At 42.5% G+C, this 18,601-nt stretch overlaps 1 protein-coding gene across 16 annotated transcripts in view; it reads left to right on the top strand.

Moving 5' to 3' along the window:
* Nucleotides 1-9,738, top strand: part of RPRD1B (regulation of nuclear pre-mRNA domain containing 1B) — a 76,968-nt gene extending 67,230 nt beyond the window's left edge. For 2 of the 16 annotated variants that reach the window (XM_049699993.1, XM_033433713.2), the window contains exon 8: nt 184-316. Coding sequence is in view for 2 of the 16 variants with exons in the window: in XM_049699994.1 (XP_049555951.1) it covers nt 180-320 (141 nt within the window). In the remaining 14 variants the exon portion in view is untranslated. Of the gene's footprint in view, nt 1-179 lie in introns of all 16 variants that reach the window. The other 14 variants (XR_007472375.1, XR_007472373.1, XR_007472377.1 and 11 more) reach the window with 14 other exon arrangements.
* The last annotated feature ends 8,863 nt before the right edge of the window (nt 9,739-18,601 follow it).

Here is an 18,601-nt window from a genome sequence, read left to right as displayed (position 1 = left end):
TTGTTAAATCAGGAAATTTTTCAAAAACCTGAGTGGGAGAAGGTGTGTGTGAACAATTTGGCAAAAAGAGGTTAATACCCAAAATATATAACTCATCAAAAAAACAACCCTATTTTTTTTTTTAAATGGGCAGAGGAAAATAAAGAGCAGAGAACCTGAATAGATCTTTTTTTCCAAAGACAGGTGGCCAACAGACACATGAAAAGATGCTCAACATCACTAATCATCAGGAAAATGCAAATCAAACCACGATGAGATGTTACCTCATACCTGTCAGAATGGCTATCAGCAAAAATACAAGAAATAACAAGTACTGGTGAGGATGTGGAGAAAAAGGGAACCCTCGTGCACTGTTGGTGGGGATGTAAATTGGTACAGCTGCTGTGGAAAACAGTATGGAGAGTCTTTAAAAAATTAAAAATAGAACTGCCATATGATCCAGCAGTTCCACTTCTGGGTATTTTTGTGAAGAAAACAAAAACACTAATTCTAAAAGAAACATGTGCCCCTATGTTCATTGCAGCATTATTTACAATAGCCAAGATATGGAAGCAACCGAAGTGCCCATCAACAGATGAATGGATAAAGAAGATGTGGTGTATATATACACAATGGAATATTACTCAGCTATAAAAACGAATGAAATCTTGCCATTTGTGACAACATGGGTGGACCTAGAGGGTATTATGCTAAGTGAAGTCAGAGAAAGACAAATACCATATGATCTCACTATACGTGGAATCTAAAAAACAAACTGAACAAACAAAACAGAAACAGACTCATAGATACAGAGGTCAAACTGGTGGTTGCCAGAGGGGATAGTGTGGAATGAAATAGGTGAGGGAGATTAAGAGGTATAAACTTCCAATTATAAAATAAGTCATGGGATGTAATGTTTAGCATAGGGAATATAATATTGGAATAACTTTGTATGGTGACAGATGTTAACTAGACTTCTCGTGATCACTTTGTAATGTATAAAAATATTGAATCACTATATTGTACCCCTGAAACTAATTTAATATTGTTTTGATCCCTGAAACTAATTTAATATTGTAAGTCAATTTTACTTTAATTTTTAAAAAGAGAAAAAAATGGAAATGAAAGAAAAATGTTTTCAAAGCAACAAAAGCTGAAATAATTCATCACCAGTAGACCTGAACAATAAGAAATGGTATCTGAAGAAGAATGATACCAAGATAGAAATCTGGATCTACACAAAGGAATGGAGAGCACTGAAAATAACTCCATGGGGAAGTATATAATTTTTTTTCTTATAATTTAAATGTCTTTAAAAGATAATCGAGGGACTTCCCTGGTGGTCAAGTGGTTAAGAGTTCGCCTTCCAATGCATGGGTGTGGGTTCAATCCCTGGTCAGGGAGCTAAGATCCCACATGCCTTGTGGCCAAAAAACCAAAACATAAAACAGAAGCAATATTGTAACAATTTCAATAAAGTCTTTAAAAATATTCCACATCAAAAAGAAAATCTTAAAAGAAAGATAATTGTTTAAACAAAAATAATAATGTACTTCGAGTTTTATAACATACAAGAAAGCAAAATATATGACAACAAAAGCATAAAGTCAGAAGGGGGAGAAATGGAAGTATTATTATAAGGATCTTATAGTATTCGTGATGTGTTATAATGTCACTTGAGAGTAGAATGTGATAAGGTAAAAATATACACTAAAAAGTCTAAAACAACCATGAAAATAACAAACAGCTGTAGCTAATAAGTGAACAGAGGAGATGCAATGAAATCATAAAAATTATTTTCAAATATTCCAGAAGAAGGCAGAAAAAGGAAAAAATGAAGCAAAGAATAGATGAGACATGTAGAAAACAAATAGCAAGGTGATATGCTAAAATCTGATCATATCAATAATCACATTAAATGTCTAAATACCTCAATTAAAAGGCAGAGATAGTAAGAAATTTAAGGTGCATGGTTTCAGGTGTCGGAGTCACCAAGTAAGACACAGCTCACATAGGCACTAGATGGAATGATGCTTTACTCACAGAAGAAAGCGAGACCTGCTTTAATAGCACTGGTTCCCCATGGTCAGCGGGTCCTGTCCTGCAGCTGACACAGGAAGATGGTCTGCATGTGCCCCTCATTGTGCTGCAGGAGGAGGACCCTGTTCCCTCTCCCCAGGAACAGATATAAGCAGTGGGGTTGGCCAGATGCCACTTAAGCAGAACAAAGACATATACATCAAACCTGTTAGCAGGGGAAAGATATTTGCAAACAAGGTGATATGCCCAGCACTAGCTGTGAGGGCTCCTTACCTTCCTGTTAGGAAATGTTTCAGGCCCCAGGAACACGTTCATGCAGCTGTGCAGGAGTCAACAGGCTGTGTATGACCACATTTCCCAACATATTTACTATCTGACCCTTTACAAAAGTCTGCCCATCTCTGGGTTAATGTAATATGTACTTCAGCCCAACAAGAGACCATGATGACTGCTGAATTATTGGGGTATGAATTAATGAGGTCTCCATGTATTTCCTAACGTGCACTTTCAAAATATCAGATGCTTAGGTTAATTAGTTTTTGTCTCCCTGGACCAGGAACCCACTGGGTAATTGTGGACTGTTAGATATGCATGTGGGCTTAAAGCCAGGTTAGAATGCATTTCACTTCCCTGGGTAGGATCTTTGTGATGTTGCTCCCCTGGAGGATTCCCCTTCAATTAAATCTGATGAGTCCACTCGGCATGCTCTAGGCTAGAGCAAAGAGCCCTGAACTTGGAACCCAGGTGAAGTCCCAACTCCATCACTGCAGAATGGAGTGACTTAAGGCAAGTCACTTCACATCTCAGGTTGAGGCTGACTTACCCAGGAGACAAAGTATTTCCAGATCTCCCTAGAGATCTTCATCACTGTGCTTAACATGAACAACTGCACAGAGAGGCAGCACAGGGAGGTTACGGGCACCAGCTCCAGACTCCAATGATCTGAGTTTGAGTCCCAGTCTCCCCACTTTTTAAATTGTATTCTATTTTATTTTATTTATGGCTGCGTTGGGTCTTCATTGCTGCGCGAGGGCTTTCTCTAGTTGCGGCGAGTGGGGGCCACTCTTCGTTGCGGTGCGCAGGCTTCTCATTGCGGTGGCTTCTCGTTGTGGAGCACGGGCTTGAGGCGTGCGGGCTCTGTAGTTGTGGGTCGTGGGCTCTAGAGCACAGGCTCAGTAGTTGTGGCGTGCACCGGCTTAGTTGCTCCTCGGCATGTGGGATCTTCCTAGATCAGGGCTCGAACCCGTGTCGCCTGCATTGGCAGGTGGATTCTTAGCCACTGCGCCACCAGGGAAGCCCCCCAGCCTCCCCACTTAACTGGTACTTTGGCCGAGTGACTTTACTCCCCTGTGTCTTGGTTTCATCATCTGTACACCAGGGATGACAATAATAGACTCGAAACTCCGAGGGTTATGGGGATTTAATGAATATTGCTAAAGTAAGCTGAGCTACATGAGTGTTTGTTAAATAAATAAAAGCTGTTTACTGTTAGGGAACAATCAGTGCAAACTGGGCATGTGAGCCTGGGATGTGGTACAGCTGGACTCAGCCGTTCTTCTCTGGAGGCCATAGAGCAAGAACTGTGTCCTTTTAAAGTCACAGCTGTTGTGAAAAGATGCTGAAAAGGGGCACTGGCCAATTGCAGGACAGTAGCTAGGCCTCAAAATCAAGGCCTCCCAGGAAGGATGACTTGGAACAGTTTAGCCTGCAGATGAGAGGGCAAGTATGGTGGTGCTCAATGTACATAGATAAAGGCAGGCATAAAAATGGTTCTTATTTTGAGGATAAAAGTGGGGACAGGAGTTGGACGTTTCAGTGGGGACAGCTTCTGACCCACTATCAGGAAGACATTGCCCCACCAAGGCTGGCTGACCCTTCTTGTCCGGGGTGCTGTAGGGTACTTCTCAATTAAGGTAGAGAGTTAGACGAGATGAAACATACAAGGGCTCTCCCATATCGAATACTCCTGGACTCTAATATTTCTGTTGGCTTTGAGATTTGACTGCTGATACGTGTGGTAGGAACGAAGCCATTGCTTTTAAAGTTCCAAAATTTGAAGCTTGCCAAGAACTCTCTAAGAGTGTCTGCCCAGATTTCCTGGGCCACCTCCTGATGGATTGCTCAGCAGCCTGTCTTTACTCTAAACCTCCCCCACCTCCATGGATTATGAAACACGGGTTGGTGGTGACAGCCCCTGGCAAGGTCATAGAAAGGCATTATTTATCTGAGTGCTGTCATTGCTCAAGAACCTGAAGACAGACCTCCAGACCCTCTTGATATCGGCACTGGTTGCCTTCAAAACTTCCAAAGGGCCATCCAGACTTGACCCCTAGTTTGCCCAGAATGCAATGGCATCTGGATTTCATTTCGATGGCTTGACAGTCTATGAAGTCATTTCCAAGAGGGGCCTTCTTATCTGCCTCAACCAAAACAAGCATGTTCAGTCCTGGTTCTGAGGTAATTAAAGTTCATTAGGCTTTGGAAGTACATTACAGCATGACCTGTTATACATGAATTCAGATCGGCCATGGTTCAAATCAAGCTCTCTCTCCCCACCACCATCTACGTGGCCAACCATGGAACAGACTGGAAGCAAACTCCCTGGAGGCAACAAACAGTGCCTACGTGACCCCTTATCTGGGGAATAGTAACAGAGGGGATTCGCAAATCTCAATAGAACAGGGGCTGCAAACTCAGATGCCTTCAGGACCTGGGGAGGCAATAGGAAGGAGGCAATTTGGCCAGCTGTGGACAGGCAAATGTGTGACAACCGCTGTGTAGTTCAGCCAAGTGTCGCACGCCGAAAGGGAAGATCAGTATTACCAGATTGTCTGATTTTTCTAAGAGAATGTGGAATCCTGGATTTGCATGTAAAAATAGTTTTTTAATGTTGGCAACTAATTTGAATACCAGTTTGGAATTTTGTTTTTTTGGAATATCAGTTTGTCCTTGGAATGCCAATTTGTTTTGGAATGCCATATTGTCATTTTTGCACGTAGAAAGTTACTCAGTGCTGAGGACCTGTGACAGGAGTTTGCACAGCTGACCACAGTCTGAAGAAGACCACACCCCTGTTCAAAGAAGACTCTATTAGCCTCAGATCAGAGCCTGCAAGTACCTTCAAGTTAATCCAGTCCGACTACTTACAGCCTGCTGTAGAGACAGGAGCACTGGCCAGAGAGTGGAGAGCCCAGGTTCTGGTCCCAGCCCTGTCACTGATTCCCTGTGTGACCTTGGGAAAGTCTCTGTCCTTCTCTGGCCTCGGTTTCCCCTTCTGGAATTGGCCCAGAATATCTCAGGTCCCTGCCAACTCAGATGGTCTAGAACTCTGCCTGAGAGGAACCCCAAATTGAGAATCCTCAAAAACAGGGCTTGTTCTTAATTTGGGGTGAAATGGCTATTTTCAGGACCGGTTGTGCATCTTTGGAACCAGTAGTTCCAGAGCTAAGAAAAGAATTTACCGGAAAGGAGGCTTTGCCAGCAGCTTCTGGAGTTTTTGTGCCAAGATCTTAGGGCTGATGGAGGTGATCAGTTAGCATTCGTCAAGTGCCAATGGTGAAGGTAAGTGGGGCTTATGACAGATGGGAAATGGCAGGTGAGGGGGTCACACAGAGGCCTGGCTTCTTGTCCTGTTCTCACTCACTCTGCATCCCGGGAAGTCCTTCTCTGTCCCTGTGTTTCCGTTTCCTCTGAGGAAATTGTCTGGCTGGTTTCTGAGCCCCCTTTGAGCCCTGGAGTTCTGTGATTCTAACAAATTATGTTTCAGAGTTATAGTTTTATCATCTTCCCAAGGACTTTAATTTTTTTTTAATTCAACAGGTGTTTCTTAAGCACCCCCTGGTGATAGGCACTATGGATGCAGCTAGCAAAACCAGAAACAATCCCTGTCCTCATGGCACTTAGAGTCTTGGGGGGAGACAGACAGCAACCAATCAGGTAAAGGCACAGTGGGCCCGGCAAAGTGCTATGACCAGAGGATGAATTTTCAACAGGTGACGTGAACCTGGGTTGCGGCATCTTCCAGAGCTCACGGCCCCCGGTTTGCCATGTTGAGAGTCCAGAGGGAGGTGCCGAGGGGCTACCCCAATCCACAGAGACCACCAATAATCGCATACAACATGTATGCAGCACCTTCTGGATGATGAGCCCTTACATTCACCATCTCGTTTAATCCTCACAATAACCCTACGAAAGTAGGAAGGCCTATTAGCCCCATTTTGCAGGTGAGAAAACCAAGGCTCAAGGTCAGGTAGCTAGAGAGCACAGGACTGACCCAGGTCTGCATGCTTATGTGCTCTACCTCCTGGGCCCCTCTGGTGAGGATTATGGATGGTGGCTGGGTGGTATGGGGGAGCTGCTTTGGGGGATAAGGTGGCAAAGCTGAGAAGTCCAGGCCCTCCATCCCTGCTCCAGTGAAAGCAGCTGCACTGTTCCGTGTTGTGCCTTTGTGTTGTGCCTTTAAGGGACTATGTTAAATTTCACTGGAAAAACAGTTACAAAAACCAAACCAAACCAAACCAAACCAGATGGCATGGTGTTTCAGAGTGTGTGGCCTGAACTGAGAAAGTCCCAGTCCCAAGTCCCCACTTAGTGACCTGGGGAGCTAATAATAGGTCCTACCTCATGGGGACTCATGGGGGATTCCATGAATCAAGCCCGTAAAGCCTTAGCACGGTGCTGGGAACCGAGTAAATACTCAGTGGGGTGCTATTTGCAAGGAAAGATTTGCCTTTATCAAAGGGGTCTGTTGTTGGAAAAAAACCATGACTCTAGGCAGCGGGGAGACTTTGAAGGCTTTGAACAGGGTGAACCCACTCAAGTTTGTGCTTGTGGAGAAGCCCCTAGGCCGGCACCTACAGCCATCGGGGGAGCTGTTCCGTTTGCCACAGAACTTGAACTTGGTAGATAAGTCTGGTGGGGCCGGGGGCGGGGGCAGGAGGCAGGGCAAGAGAAATGCCGTTGTGGGTTTTCTCTGAAAGGAAAGCCTAGGAGAAGGAAGTGGACAGCGATAAGATTAGGGATTGTTACAACATGTTCTGGAGCCATAAATCCTGGTTTATTTTACCCACTTTACCGAAGGATTAAGTTGATTCTGAGAGGAACCAGAAGAAAGGAGAGAGGCTGCCTCCCAGGGACAAGTGTGAGAAGAGCTGAGGTCCAGCCTGGGGAGAACCAGCCTCTCACTCTGAGCCCAGTTTCTTTCTCCAGCACCCCTGGACGCAGCCCATCCTGTCCCTGCTTGAACCCTTCCAGTGACGGGAAGCTCACTCACACACAGGGTATCCTGTTCCGACAGGTTTATCTCTGAACGTTCAGAAGACCTTCTTGTCCCCCAAGTGCAGATCTTCCCCCCAGTAGCTTCTTTCAATAATTCAGTGGGTGATTATATGGAAACATATTTTTAATATGTTTATTTTGAATCCAATAAAAATGCTAAATTTTCTTGTTAATTTAGATAACATAGTTGTAGATCATTTGGGGTTTCTCTATATATACTAATTATAGCACCTTTGAAAGATGACTTTTATTTCTTTTCCAACTCTTACATCTTTTATTTCTTTTTCTCGCCTCACTGCACTGGATAAGACTGCCAGTAAAATGTTGAATAAAATGGGTGCAGTGGGCATCCTTGACGTCCTGATCTCAAAAGGAAAAGCTTGCAATATTTTACCATTAATTATGGTAGCCACAGACATAATCTTTATCAAGTTATGGTAATTCCCTTCTGTTCATAATGTTGTAGATTATCATTTTTTTTAGTTTTAAAATCATGACTAAATATAAATTTTTTATCAAATGGTTCTCTGCGTGTAGTTTTTGTCCTTTAATCAGTTTCTGTGCTGAATTGTATGAATAGATTTTCTATTGTTAAATCAACCTTGTGTTCCTGGGATTAGCCCACTTTTGTGGTATCCTTTTATATAGTGATTTATGTGGCTAACACTTTATTAAGGAGTTTTCATTTATATTTATGAGTAAAATTGGCCTGTAACTTTCTTTTCTTGCTGTATCCTTTTGCTGTTTTGGTAGGCAGGTTATGTTACTCTCATAAATGAATTGGGGATTATTTACTGTTTCTCTGTTCTCTAGAAGACTAAAATTGTTTCTTCTTTGAATGTTGGATAGAACTGGCCAGTGAAACCATCTAGACTTAAAGTTTTCTTAATGAAAGGGATTTTCAGTGTTCTTAATTATTAGAGGACTCTCTAGGTTTTCTATTTTGTCTTGAGTCAAAATTGGTATATTACACCTTTCCAGGTTGTCCGTTTCATTTAAACTTTCAAATGTATTGACTCAAAGTTGTTCAGAATACCCTCGTTTTTCTTTAATGCTGGCAGCGTCTGTAGTGATGTCTCACTTTTTATTCCTAATATTGCTTTCTTGGTGCCAGTTCTGTTTTTCTCTAGACCAATTTCCTTCAGGGGTCTATCAATTTTACTACCTTTTCAAAGAACTGTCTTTTGGCTCTGTTTTAATCTTTGCTTTCTTATTTTATTATTTTCTGTTCATGCCTTTATTATTTACTTCTTCCTACTTTTATTGAATTTGTCTTGACATTCCTTTTTTTTTGGCTGCGTTCTGTCTTAATTGCTGCGCGCAGGCTTTTCTCTAGTTGGAGCAAGTGGGGGGCTACTCTTCATTGTAGCTCGCGGGCTTCTCATTATGGTGGCTTTGCCCATTGTGGAGCATGGGCTCTAGCTGTGGGGGCTTTAGTAGTTGTGCCTCGTGGGCTCTAGAGCACAGGCTTAGGAGTTGTGGTGCATGGGCTTAGTTGCTCTGTGGCACGTGGGATCTTCCCAGACCAGGGATCGAACCCGTGTCCCCTGCATTGGCGGGCAGATTCCCAACCATTGCACCACCAGGGAAGTCCCATGCCTTGACATTCTTTTTACAACTTCTTGGAGTCGATGTTTATTTTATCAATTTTCAGCTTCTTTTCTTCTCTGACATATGTATCTAAGACTATAAATTTCCCTCTATGTACTGATTTACCTACACTCACAAATCTTTATATGAATTAATTTGCTATCAGTTCATTCAAAATATTTTTTAGCTTCCTTTATCAGTTCTTCTTTAACCCATAGGTTATTTAGAAGTGTATTTAAAATTTTCCTAGCATATGGAAATTTCTAATTATCTCTTATTATTGATTTATACCTTAGTTATAAGAAATAGCTGGTTAGCTAATATGCTCTATATGATTTTGGTTCTTTGAAATTTGGTGAGACTGGCTTTATAGCCCAGGTTATAGTCAAATTTTGTAAATTGTCTTATGTGTCTGAAAATAAGGTGTTGGACACAGAGTTATCTATGTATGTCTATTAGGTCAAGTTTTTTCACTGTTTTGTTCAAATCCTCTGAGTAGAGACTATAGGTTCCCGCTCCGGCCTGGTTTTCCTCTCTTTTCTGGAGACATAGGCAGACTACACTTCTCAGTATACTTAGAGATGGGAGAGAATGTGTGACCAGTTCTAGCTAAAGAGATGTGAATGAAAATGATATGTGTAACTTCTGAGCCAAGGCAATTAAGAGCCAGTGTGCTTCCTCCACACTTTCTCTTCTTTAGAAGCATCTGTGAGAACTACAGAGTGAGATGGCAGAGGCATGTGATGAGAGCAGACTGGATCTCTGGGTCACTCCTTGGAGGAGAACTGTCCTGAGAATTGCCTGACTTCACTGGACTTTGTGTGACTGACAAATAAACCTTTGTTGAACCAAGCCACTGAGACTTTGGAGTTTTTTGTTACTGAGGCATAACCTATCCCTATCTGATAAATACATCTTTTATATCCATACTGACTTGTCTCCATGTTCTGTCAGATACTGAGAGAGATGTATTGAATTATCATTCTATCGATTTTTGTTTTGAAACTATGTCATTAGGTGTATATAAAATTAAGATAGTTATATATTCTTATAAATTAAAACATTTACCATTATACAGCAGCCTTCTTATCTCTAGTAATACTTTTAATGATAAAGTCTCTTTTATTTTATGTTAATATAGTCACCACCATTCTTTTGTAAGCTATATTTTATTACCTCCTTTTACTTTCAGTCTTTATATATCCTTATGTTTCCTGTATGCTGCTTGTAAACCACGTATAGTTGTATTTTTCAAATCCAAGCTATACAACGATCTTTATATTTTAACTGAAGCATTTAGTCTTTTGATATTTAATATAATTATTGATGTATATGGGTGTAAATCCACTCGCTTATTTTGTGTTTTCTTTTCATCTCACCCTTTCTATGTTATTTTTCTATTCTTTTTGGCTATTCTGAATTGATTATTTTTTAATTCTATTTCCCTTCTCGACCAGCTTGGAGATTATACATCTTTTCTGTTTTTTAAATGTTGTCCTTGAAATTACAACATGAATATTTAAATTTATATAATCAGTACCTTTTATCTTTTCCCAGCCACTGCAATGCTACTTTGACATATATGCCGTAGTTTTCATGTATTATAATGCTACCAAATACTAAAGAGAGAAAGAAATTCTACTGGACATTAATATTATTGTTTATATATAGTTAATGTTCAGATAGACCTGCAGATGTATTTATCAGTTTCTTTGCTCTTCATTTCTACTTTTATCTCAAGCCTTCCATCAGGGTTAATATTCCTTTTACACAGAGTATATCCTTTAGAATTTAATGAGGTTCTATGAGCAGAAAGTTCTGATTTTGTTTGTCTGAAAATGTCTTTATTTAAACTTTGTTCTTGAAGTACATTTTGGTGGGTATAGAATTTTATTTGGGTAGCTATTTTCTTTTGGCCCATCAAAGATAGCATTTCACCATTACCTGGCTTCCATTGTTGCTATTTAGAAGTCAGCATCACCTGTCATTCTTTTGAAGGTAATTTATTGTATTCTCTAGATGCTCCTTAGATTCTTCTCTTTGTCTTTAATGTTCTTCAGCTTTTCTATCATGTATTTAGACATGGATTTATTCTTATTATTTAGCTGGGGGTTTGTTGGGATTCTTGAATTTGTGGATTATTAGCTCTCATCAGTTTTGGAAAGTTCTCAGTCATTATCTCTTCAATTATTGTGTCTGCCTCTTCTTCTCTCTTACATCCTTCTGAAACTCTTAATAAACGTATTTTAGACTTTCTCGCCCTGTCTTCAATGCCTTCCCAATTCTCTTTCATGTTTTACATCTGTCTATTTCTCTGTGGTATATTCTGGATCATTTATCTTCTGCTTCTCTAATTCTCTCTTCAGTTCTGTCTAATCTGCTATCAAGCGCAATCATTGAGTATTAAGTTTCAGTTATTAATAGTTTTCATTTCTAGAAGTTCTGTTTGGTTCTCTTTTAATTGTTCTAGGCACCATTTATGCTTTCCTGTACCATGCAGATATTTGCAAGATCATACTCCTTCCTTCTTGCTGTTGCCTATCTGGATTGCAAATCCTCACTTGTCCCTACCCATCCTCCACACCTGGATGTAAGTCTCACCTCCTTTCAAAAACTTTGGCCGACAGTTACGATGGAAATTAAAGCCACATTCATCATTTAATCATTTTGTGTTTACTCAACAAAAAAAACCTACTAAGTGCTAGGCAGTTTCTATGGGGGATACAATGATGCATCAGGCCTGGAACCTGCCATTGAGAAGCTGTGTCCTGGGAGGAAGCTGATATGAGAAAAAGGAAATGTAGAATGAAATCTGTATACCTTTCTTGAATGCCTTTTGTGTGCCAGTCACTTGGCGGGTTCTGAGTACACAGAAGGGAACAAGATACAATCTCCTCCCTCCAAAAGGTTACAGTGTAGTAGCAGAGATGAAATGAGGACTTAAATAATCATGTGAAATGTAATAAGTGCCAGACACATGATGGGTGCCTTGTAAATTATCTCTGAGTGAATGATGTAAGTTAATGTGGCAATTCAGAGGAGAAAGAGATTACTTCTGATGGGAATGGATCAAGGAAATCTTTGTAATGACATTTGAGTTGGGCCTTAGCAGTCAGCTATTTTGAGGGCATTCAGATAGCAAGGAGAAGGTAGGGGCAATCCAGGTATTGCATGAAAAAAGGCATGGAGTATCTTTTTATTTTTAAAAAGATATAATTATTGAGATATAATTTATTGAGATATAATTTACATACCATAAAGTTCATCTATTTAAAGTGTACAATTCAGTAGTTCTAAGTATATTTGAGTTGTGCAACCAACATCATAATATAATTTTATAACAATTTTCATCATCCCCAGAAGAAAATATTAGCAGTCACTCCCTATCCTCTTGACCCCACCCTTCCCCATCCCGTGACTCTAGGCAACCACTCATCTATTTTCTGTCTATTTGTCTATTCTGGACGTGTCATATAGAATGGAATCATAGAATATGTGGTCTTTTCATTTAAGATAGTGTTTTCAGGTTTCATCATGTTGTAGCATGTATCAGTACTCTATTCCTTTTTACTGCTGGATAATATTCCATTGTATGGATATACCACATTTTATTTACCCACTCATGAGTTGGTGGACATTTAGGTTGTTTCTACTTTGTGTGGGGGGGTGCGGGGGTTGTTTCTACTTTTAAGCTACTATGAATAATGCTGCTATGAGTATTCATGTTCAGCTTTTTGGGTGGACATATGGTTTTTTTCTCTAATTCCACTAGGAATGGAATTGAATGAAATGGTAACTCTATGTTTAACCTTTTGAGGAACCATCAAACAGCTTTCCAAAGCAGCTGCACCATTTTATGTTTCCAGCAGCAGTGTATGAGTGTGCCAACTTCTCCACATCCTCGCCCACACTTATTATCTGTTTACTGATTATAGCCATCTGGTTGCTCTGAAGTGGCATCTCTTTTTGGTTTTAACCTTCATTTCTTAATGTCTAATAATGTTGAACATCTTTTCATTTGTTTATTAGCATCTGTATATCTTTTTTGGAGAAATGTCTCCAAGTCCTTTCCCTATTTTAAAATGTGATTATTTGACTTTTTATTAATGAGTTGTAAGAGTTCTCTATATATTCTGGGTACTAGACTCTTATCAGATAGATGATTTCAAATATCTTCCCCATCCTGTGTGTTGCCTTTTCACTTCTGGATGGTATCCTTTGAAACAAAAGTTTTAAATGTTTATAAAGTCCAATTTATCAATCTTCTCTTTTATCACTTGTGCTTTTAGTGGTGTGTCAATTGTTCTATTTTTTAACCTGGATGCTGGTTTCATGGCTGGGTCCAGTTTATGATTTGTGGACTTTTCTGCACATGTACTTAAGGCTTTTTGTTAAGGGGTGATAATAATAATTGCAGCTTCTTCCCCTGGGTCATTGTGGGGACCGAATGGGCAAATGCCTGCACAGTGCTCGGCACAGCATCTGGCTCCCCTCAGTGCCAATACACAGCAACTGTTATTGTTCTTTTATTGTTAAAATCTAGCTCTGCCCCTGACTGAGTGGGTGATCTTGGCCCCAAGTCACTTCACCTCGTCAGACCTCACTTTCCTCATCTGTGAAATGGGTTAGTACTACCCACTTCACCAGGACCACCAGGTGCCTCAATGATACAAGATACAACATCATCGAGCTTCAGATCTGCCCCAAGGACACCATCACGAAGGTTTGAGTCAATAAAACAGGGAAGAGGGGGAAAAAAAACAGTCATGACTGAGGAGAGACAAATTGGCAGCGCTGTGAGCATCTGGGTGACTGCCAAGAGCTGGCTGTGGGCCGCTCAGAGTTTCCATGAGCAGAGCTGACCAGGCCTGGGAAGGAATGAAGGGGGAGTTGGCTGACAGAGAGTTGGCTTCCATGTGGAGCTGGGTGTACCAGGCTTGGGCAGGGCTGGAGCTTGAGCCTGGCCGGGCAGGGGGCAAGGAAGCTCATTCTGGAATGATCAAGACCAGCCCTCCCTCTCCTCCTCAGCCCCCCACACTGGCTGCCCCTGTTCTATTTCAGTCTCCCTGTCTTTGCCCAAAATATCCTCCCCAGCCACCTCCACCTCCTCCGCCCCTGTCTTGCCTTTGAGGTCCCGCCCAGGAAGAATTCTCTGCCCTTCCTCCCTCACTGGGCATCTCTGCAGCCCCTCCCAAGCCTCCCCTCTGCTACCCTGGCATTATCACTCCCTCCCTGGGGTGGCTGGAGGGAGCTTCCTAAAGCATCAGGGAGATCATATCACCTCCTGCTCACAACCGTCCAGTGGGAACCACTGCATGGTAATACCAAACCCTTCTCTGGTCTCAAGGTCAAGTCAAGGTTTCAAGGGGCTTGAAGCTTATACCATTGGAGAGGGAAGCATTCATTAAAGTACAACATGCATATAGAAAAACATACGTCATAAGCATATGGCTGGATGAATTCCCCCAAATTGAACACACCCATGTAAACCGGCCCCCAGCTCAACAATCAGCCCAGCATCAACACCCCAGATGCCTCCCTGATGCCCCTTTCCAGTTACTAACCATTCCCTAAAGGCAACCACTGTCTGACTTCTCACATCATAGATGAGTTTGCCTGGGGTTGAACTTCACATGAATAAAATCATTCAGTGTACCGTGCATCTGGCATCTTTCCTTAACATGCTTGTGAGATTCAACTAAGTTGTTGCATGTAGGTGTCATTTATTTTTTTCTCATTCTTTCTTGTAGTGTCACTTTGAATGACTATACCAATTTATATATCTGTTCTGCTAGTGTAGGACTTTTAGGCTGTTTTCAGCTTTGGGGTATTATGAAGAAAAAAAAAAAGACTGTTAGGAACATTCTTGCACATGTCTTTCAGAAAATATATGGGCTCATTTCTGTTGGGTAAACATCCATGAGTGGAATTGCTGCCTCATAAAGATAAATGATTGTACATTTAGAAGATATGGCAAATAGTTTTCCAAACTGGTCATAACTATTTACATTCCCCTCACAGTCACATAGGAAAGTTCTTATTGTTCCATATTTTCACCAACAATACGAATTTTTTTTTTCTTTTGCTTTGCATTTTAACCATTCTGGTGAGAAGGCTGTGTTATCACATCATGAATTTAGTTTTAATTTGGGGCGGGGGGACCACCTTTAATAAAAAGAATATAAGATAAAATTACAAATATAAAATTGAGTACAAAAGTGATTATTTATGAAGAATGTGAAAAGAAATCATAATAAATTGCTGGAGAGTTGCTAGTTTCAGATTCCCTTCTTCTGGGCATTTTTCAAGCTATTTCCCAGAAATGCTTACATTGAAATGCTTCCTGATAGCAATCTGGCTCCCCTCCCTGCCTGCAGTACTCCACAGCTGCCTGTGATCTTTGTGTGAACAAGGCCCCACACAAGTGAGGGTCCCAGAACCTAGAGCATCAGCTTTCTGGGAAATGGCCTCTGCCCCCACCTCCCCCACCCCGAACCTGCCCCCAACCCTTCCCTGGGCTGGCTCCTCCTCCCTAGGGTTTCAGCTTCCACATCACCTTCTCAGAAGGCTTTCCCTGACCTCCTTGTCGAAGACCCTCTTGTTTTGTAAGTCCACATCACAAGACAGATGACAACAGAGCAGGAGGTTAGGAGCAGTTGCTGTGAACCCAGCCTGCCTGGTTGGCATCCTAGCTTCCTTGTTTTCTAGCTGTGTGACCTTGGACATGTCACGTAACCCCTCTGGGCCTCAGTTTCCTCGCCCACAGAGTGGAGAGGGTAATACTAGCTCCCGCCTCACAGGGTGTTATGAGGACCCAGCAAGTTCATGCATGTGATGCATTTAAAAGGGTGCGTGGCACCCTTGCTCTTACGATTGTGCTGACGGCCCCATTATCCTGAGCCTTAGTCTTTTTTTCTGACACATCTCACTTCACACTGGTGATCTGCTTGAATACTCTGTAGGACAGGCCTGCCATGGTGACCACTGTATCCCCAGGGCCTAATGCAGCACCTGGTCCACAGCTGGGGCAAAAAAAGATGTTGTTGAATGAATGGATCTCCTCTGTGTACCTCAAATCCATTCCGATGACTCCAAGACAGCCACACCCCGGTCCAGGCCACCTCATCCTTTCCCTTCAGGCAGCAGCCACCTCTGCTGACCCCATAGCTACTACTGGTTAAATAAATGAGCCTCAGTCGCTCGCCTTGATCTTGCCTTTCTCATTCACGGCTGGAGTTCCTGTTGGCTTCCATCTCTACAGCCCTTTACAGTTTATAAGGCCTGTTCCCATCATAATCACATCCCTGGTTTGGGTGACAGGGCAGTAATTGGGAGCTCCAGTGCGACAAAGGCCTGGAGAGGGAAAGTGGCTTCCTCAGAGTCACACAGCAAGAGAGAGAGGGGAGATGGGACACAGGCCCAGGACTCCTGGGGAGGGGCTGCCCACACTTGGTCGGAGGCCCTCTCTCATCCCTTCTGGAGAGCACCTCAGGCTGAGCACATAGTAGGCTCTTAGGCTTGTTCAAGACAAGTGGAAAGAGAAAGTCCTTGGGTTCAGCCTTGGATCTGGGACCATGGACCCACCCCTGCCCCATCTGTGCCTGTTTCCCCATCTGTAAATGGGCTTCACTTACCAAGTGAAGGCGGATCCCTGTCTCACCAGGTCTGGCTGGCATTTCTCCTTGGTCTCTCTGTATGTTTACTCCAGATGACTTTGGAATGAGCTGACGTGGAGTTGGGAACTGACTAAGGGCCTAGAGAGAAACTGGGATTTCCACTGCGCCTCTGGTATCCTTGACATGGAGCAGTGGCTGAAAGCAATGTTTGGAAAAGCATCTCTTCTCCCATTTTTAAAGGCTGTTGAGGAAATGTTGCGCTTGTGACCAGAGTGCAAAGATCTCATGAACGATTAGGGGTTTACTAGCCCTGGGGGACCCCCAGACTCCACAGGCTGGGCCAGGAGCCTATGTGGTCATGGATATGATGCCCACATCAGTGGTGTTTCAGCACTCCTCTGCTGCTACTCTCTCCTCTCCCCTGTGGCAGCAGGGCCAACTAAGGCCCAGAGAAGGGAAGAGCTTTACCCAAGGTCACCAGCACACCCAGGCAGACCTCCTGAATCTGAATCAAGTCAGATTCTGGGGCTCAGCCTTCTCCTTTTTCCCCCTGTTCATTATTTATTTTTAAACAGCTTTATTGAGATATAGTACATATACCTTGCAACTTACCCTTTTAAAGTGTATGATTCAATGGCTTTTAGTATAAAATTGTGCATCTATCATTACGATTAATTTTAGAACATTTTCATTACCCCAGAAAGTAACCCCATGCTTTTTAGCTGTTACCCCCTCCCAGTCCCTCCAGCCCCCCAGCCCCAGACAGTCACTAATCTACTTTGAATCTCCATACATTTGCCTCTTCCGGACATTTCATATAAATGAACTCATACAAATGTGGTCTTTTGTGACGGGCTTCTTTTCACTGATTATAATGTTTTCAAGGTCCATCTATGGTGGAGCATGTATAAGTACATGGTTCCTTTTTCTTGCCAAATAATATTCCATTGTATGGATATGCCACATTTTATTTATCCATTCGTGGATAAATTCATTTATTTATCCATTCGTTATCCATTTATTTATCCATTTATCCAAACCAAATGGACATTTGGTTTGTTTCCACTTTTTGGCTATTATGAATAATGCTGCTATGAACATTTACATACAACTTTTTGTGTGGTTATATGTTCTCAGTTCTCTTGGGTTTATACCTAGGAATGGAAGTGCTGGGTCATATGGTAACTATGTTTATGAGCCTTTTAGCTCTGGCTTTCTCAGACCTTGGGGGCTGCTGATGGAAGACTTGTTACTCCCAGTGGCCAGGGTCTGTGGATCAAGTCTCCACCCCACTTTGGACTTAATTTTAGAAACTTCAAATACTATGTTTTCTGAACTTGACACATTTTCACAGGCTGAATGTACTTGTTTACCTAGCACCCAGATGGAAAAAAATCAAAGCCATCCCAGTGCCCCAAAAGCCCCCTCGTGCTTCTGTCCAGTCTTTCCCCTGCCATGGAAAACACGACCCCAACTGCTAACACAACAGATGAGTTCATGAACTTTGTCCGAGTGGAATTATGTGGATCGTGGTCTTTCATGTCTGCCTCTCTTGCTCAACTTCAGGTTGTTAGAGTTCCTGTGTTCTCAAGGCTGTATGCACCACCTTTTTTGTCATTCCTTCTGCTTTTAATGGAACACTTTGGACTTTGCATCTTGAAACAAGACACAGGGCTTCACGGTCTCGTGGGTGTGCGTCTCTGTGTGTGTTCTCAGGCCTGTCCGGGAGGGAAGTGGGGAGGCTGGGAAAGTGTATGTGATGACCTAGTCCTGGCCCCAAGGCACATGTGCCTCTAGGAGGCCCCTACCTGGCCCTCCCACTTAAGCCTCTCCTCTTGGACTCTGTCAAAGTTCTGTTATTCTGGGTTTGACTTGAGGCCAAGGGGCGGAGCTGGCAGGCATCCCAGGTAAACAAGAGCAGCTGGAAAGGAGAGGGACTTTTGGGGGTGGAAAGATAGACCGGATCAGACCTCCATTCCACGGGGCCTTTTTTGGAGGCCTGTGCCCCGTGCACCCTAGCACTTGGTGGGAAGGGAGGGTTCCAGTAGAAATCGGGCCTCCTCTAGGCTAGGCCGTGCCCTGGGGAAGGCAGGCTGCCT

The sequence above is a fragment of the Orcinus orca genome, chromosome 16 (genome assembly GCF_937001465.1).
Source record: "Orcinus orca chromosome 16, mOrcOrc1.1, whole genome shotgun sequence".
NCBI classification, from domain to species: Eukaryota; Metazoa; Chordata; class Mammalia; order Artiodactyla; family Delphinidae; genus Orcinus; species Orcinus orca.
This window is presented reverse-complemented; position numbering and strand designations above follow the sequence as displayed.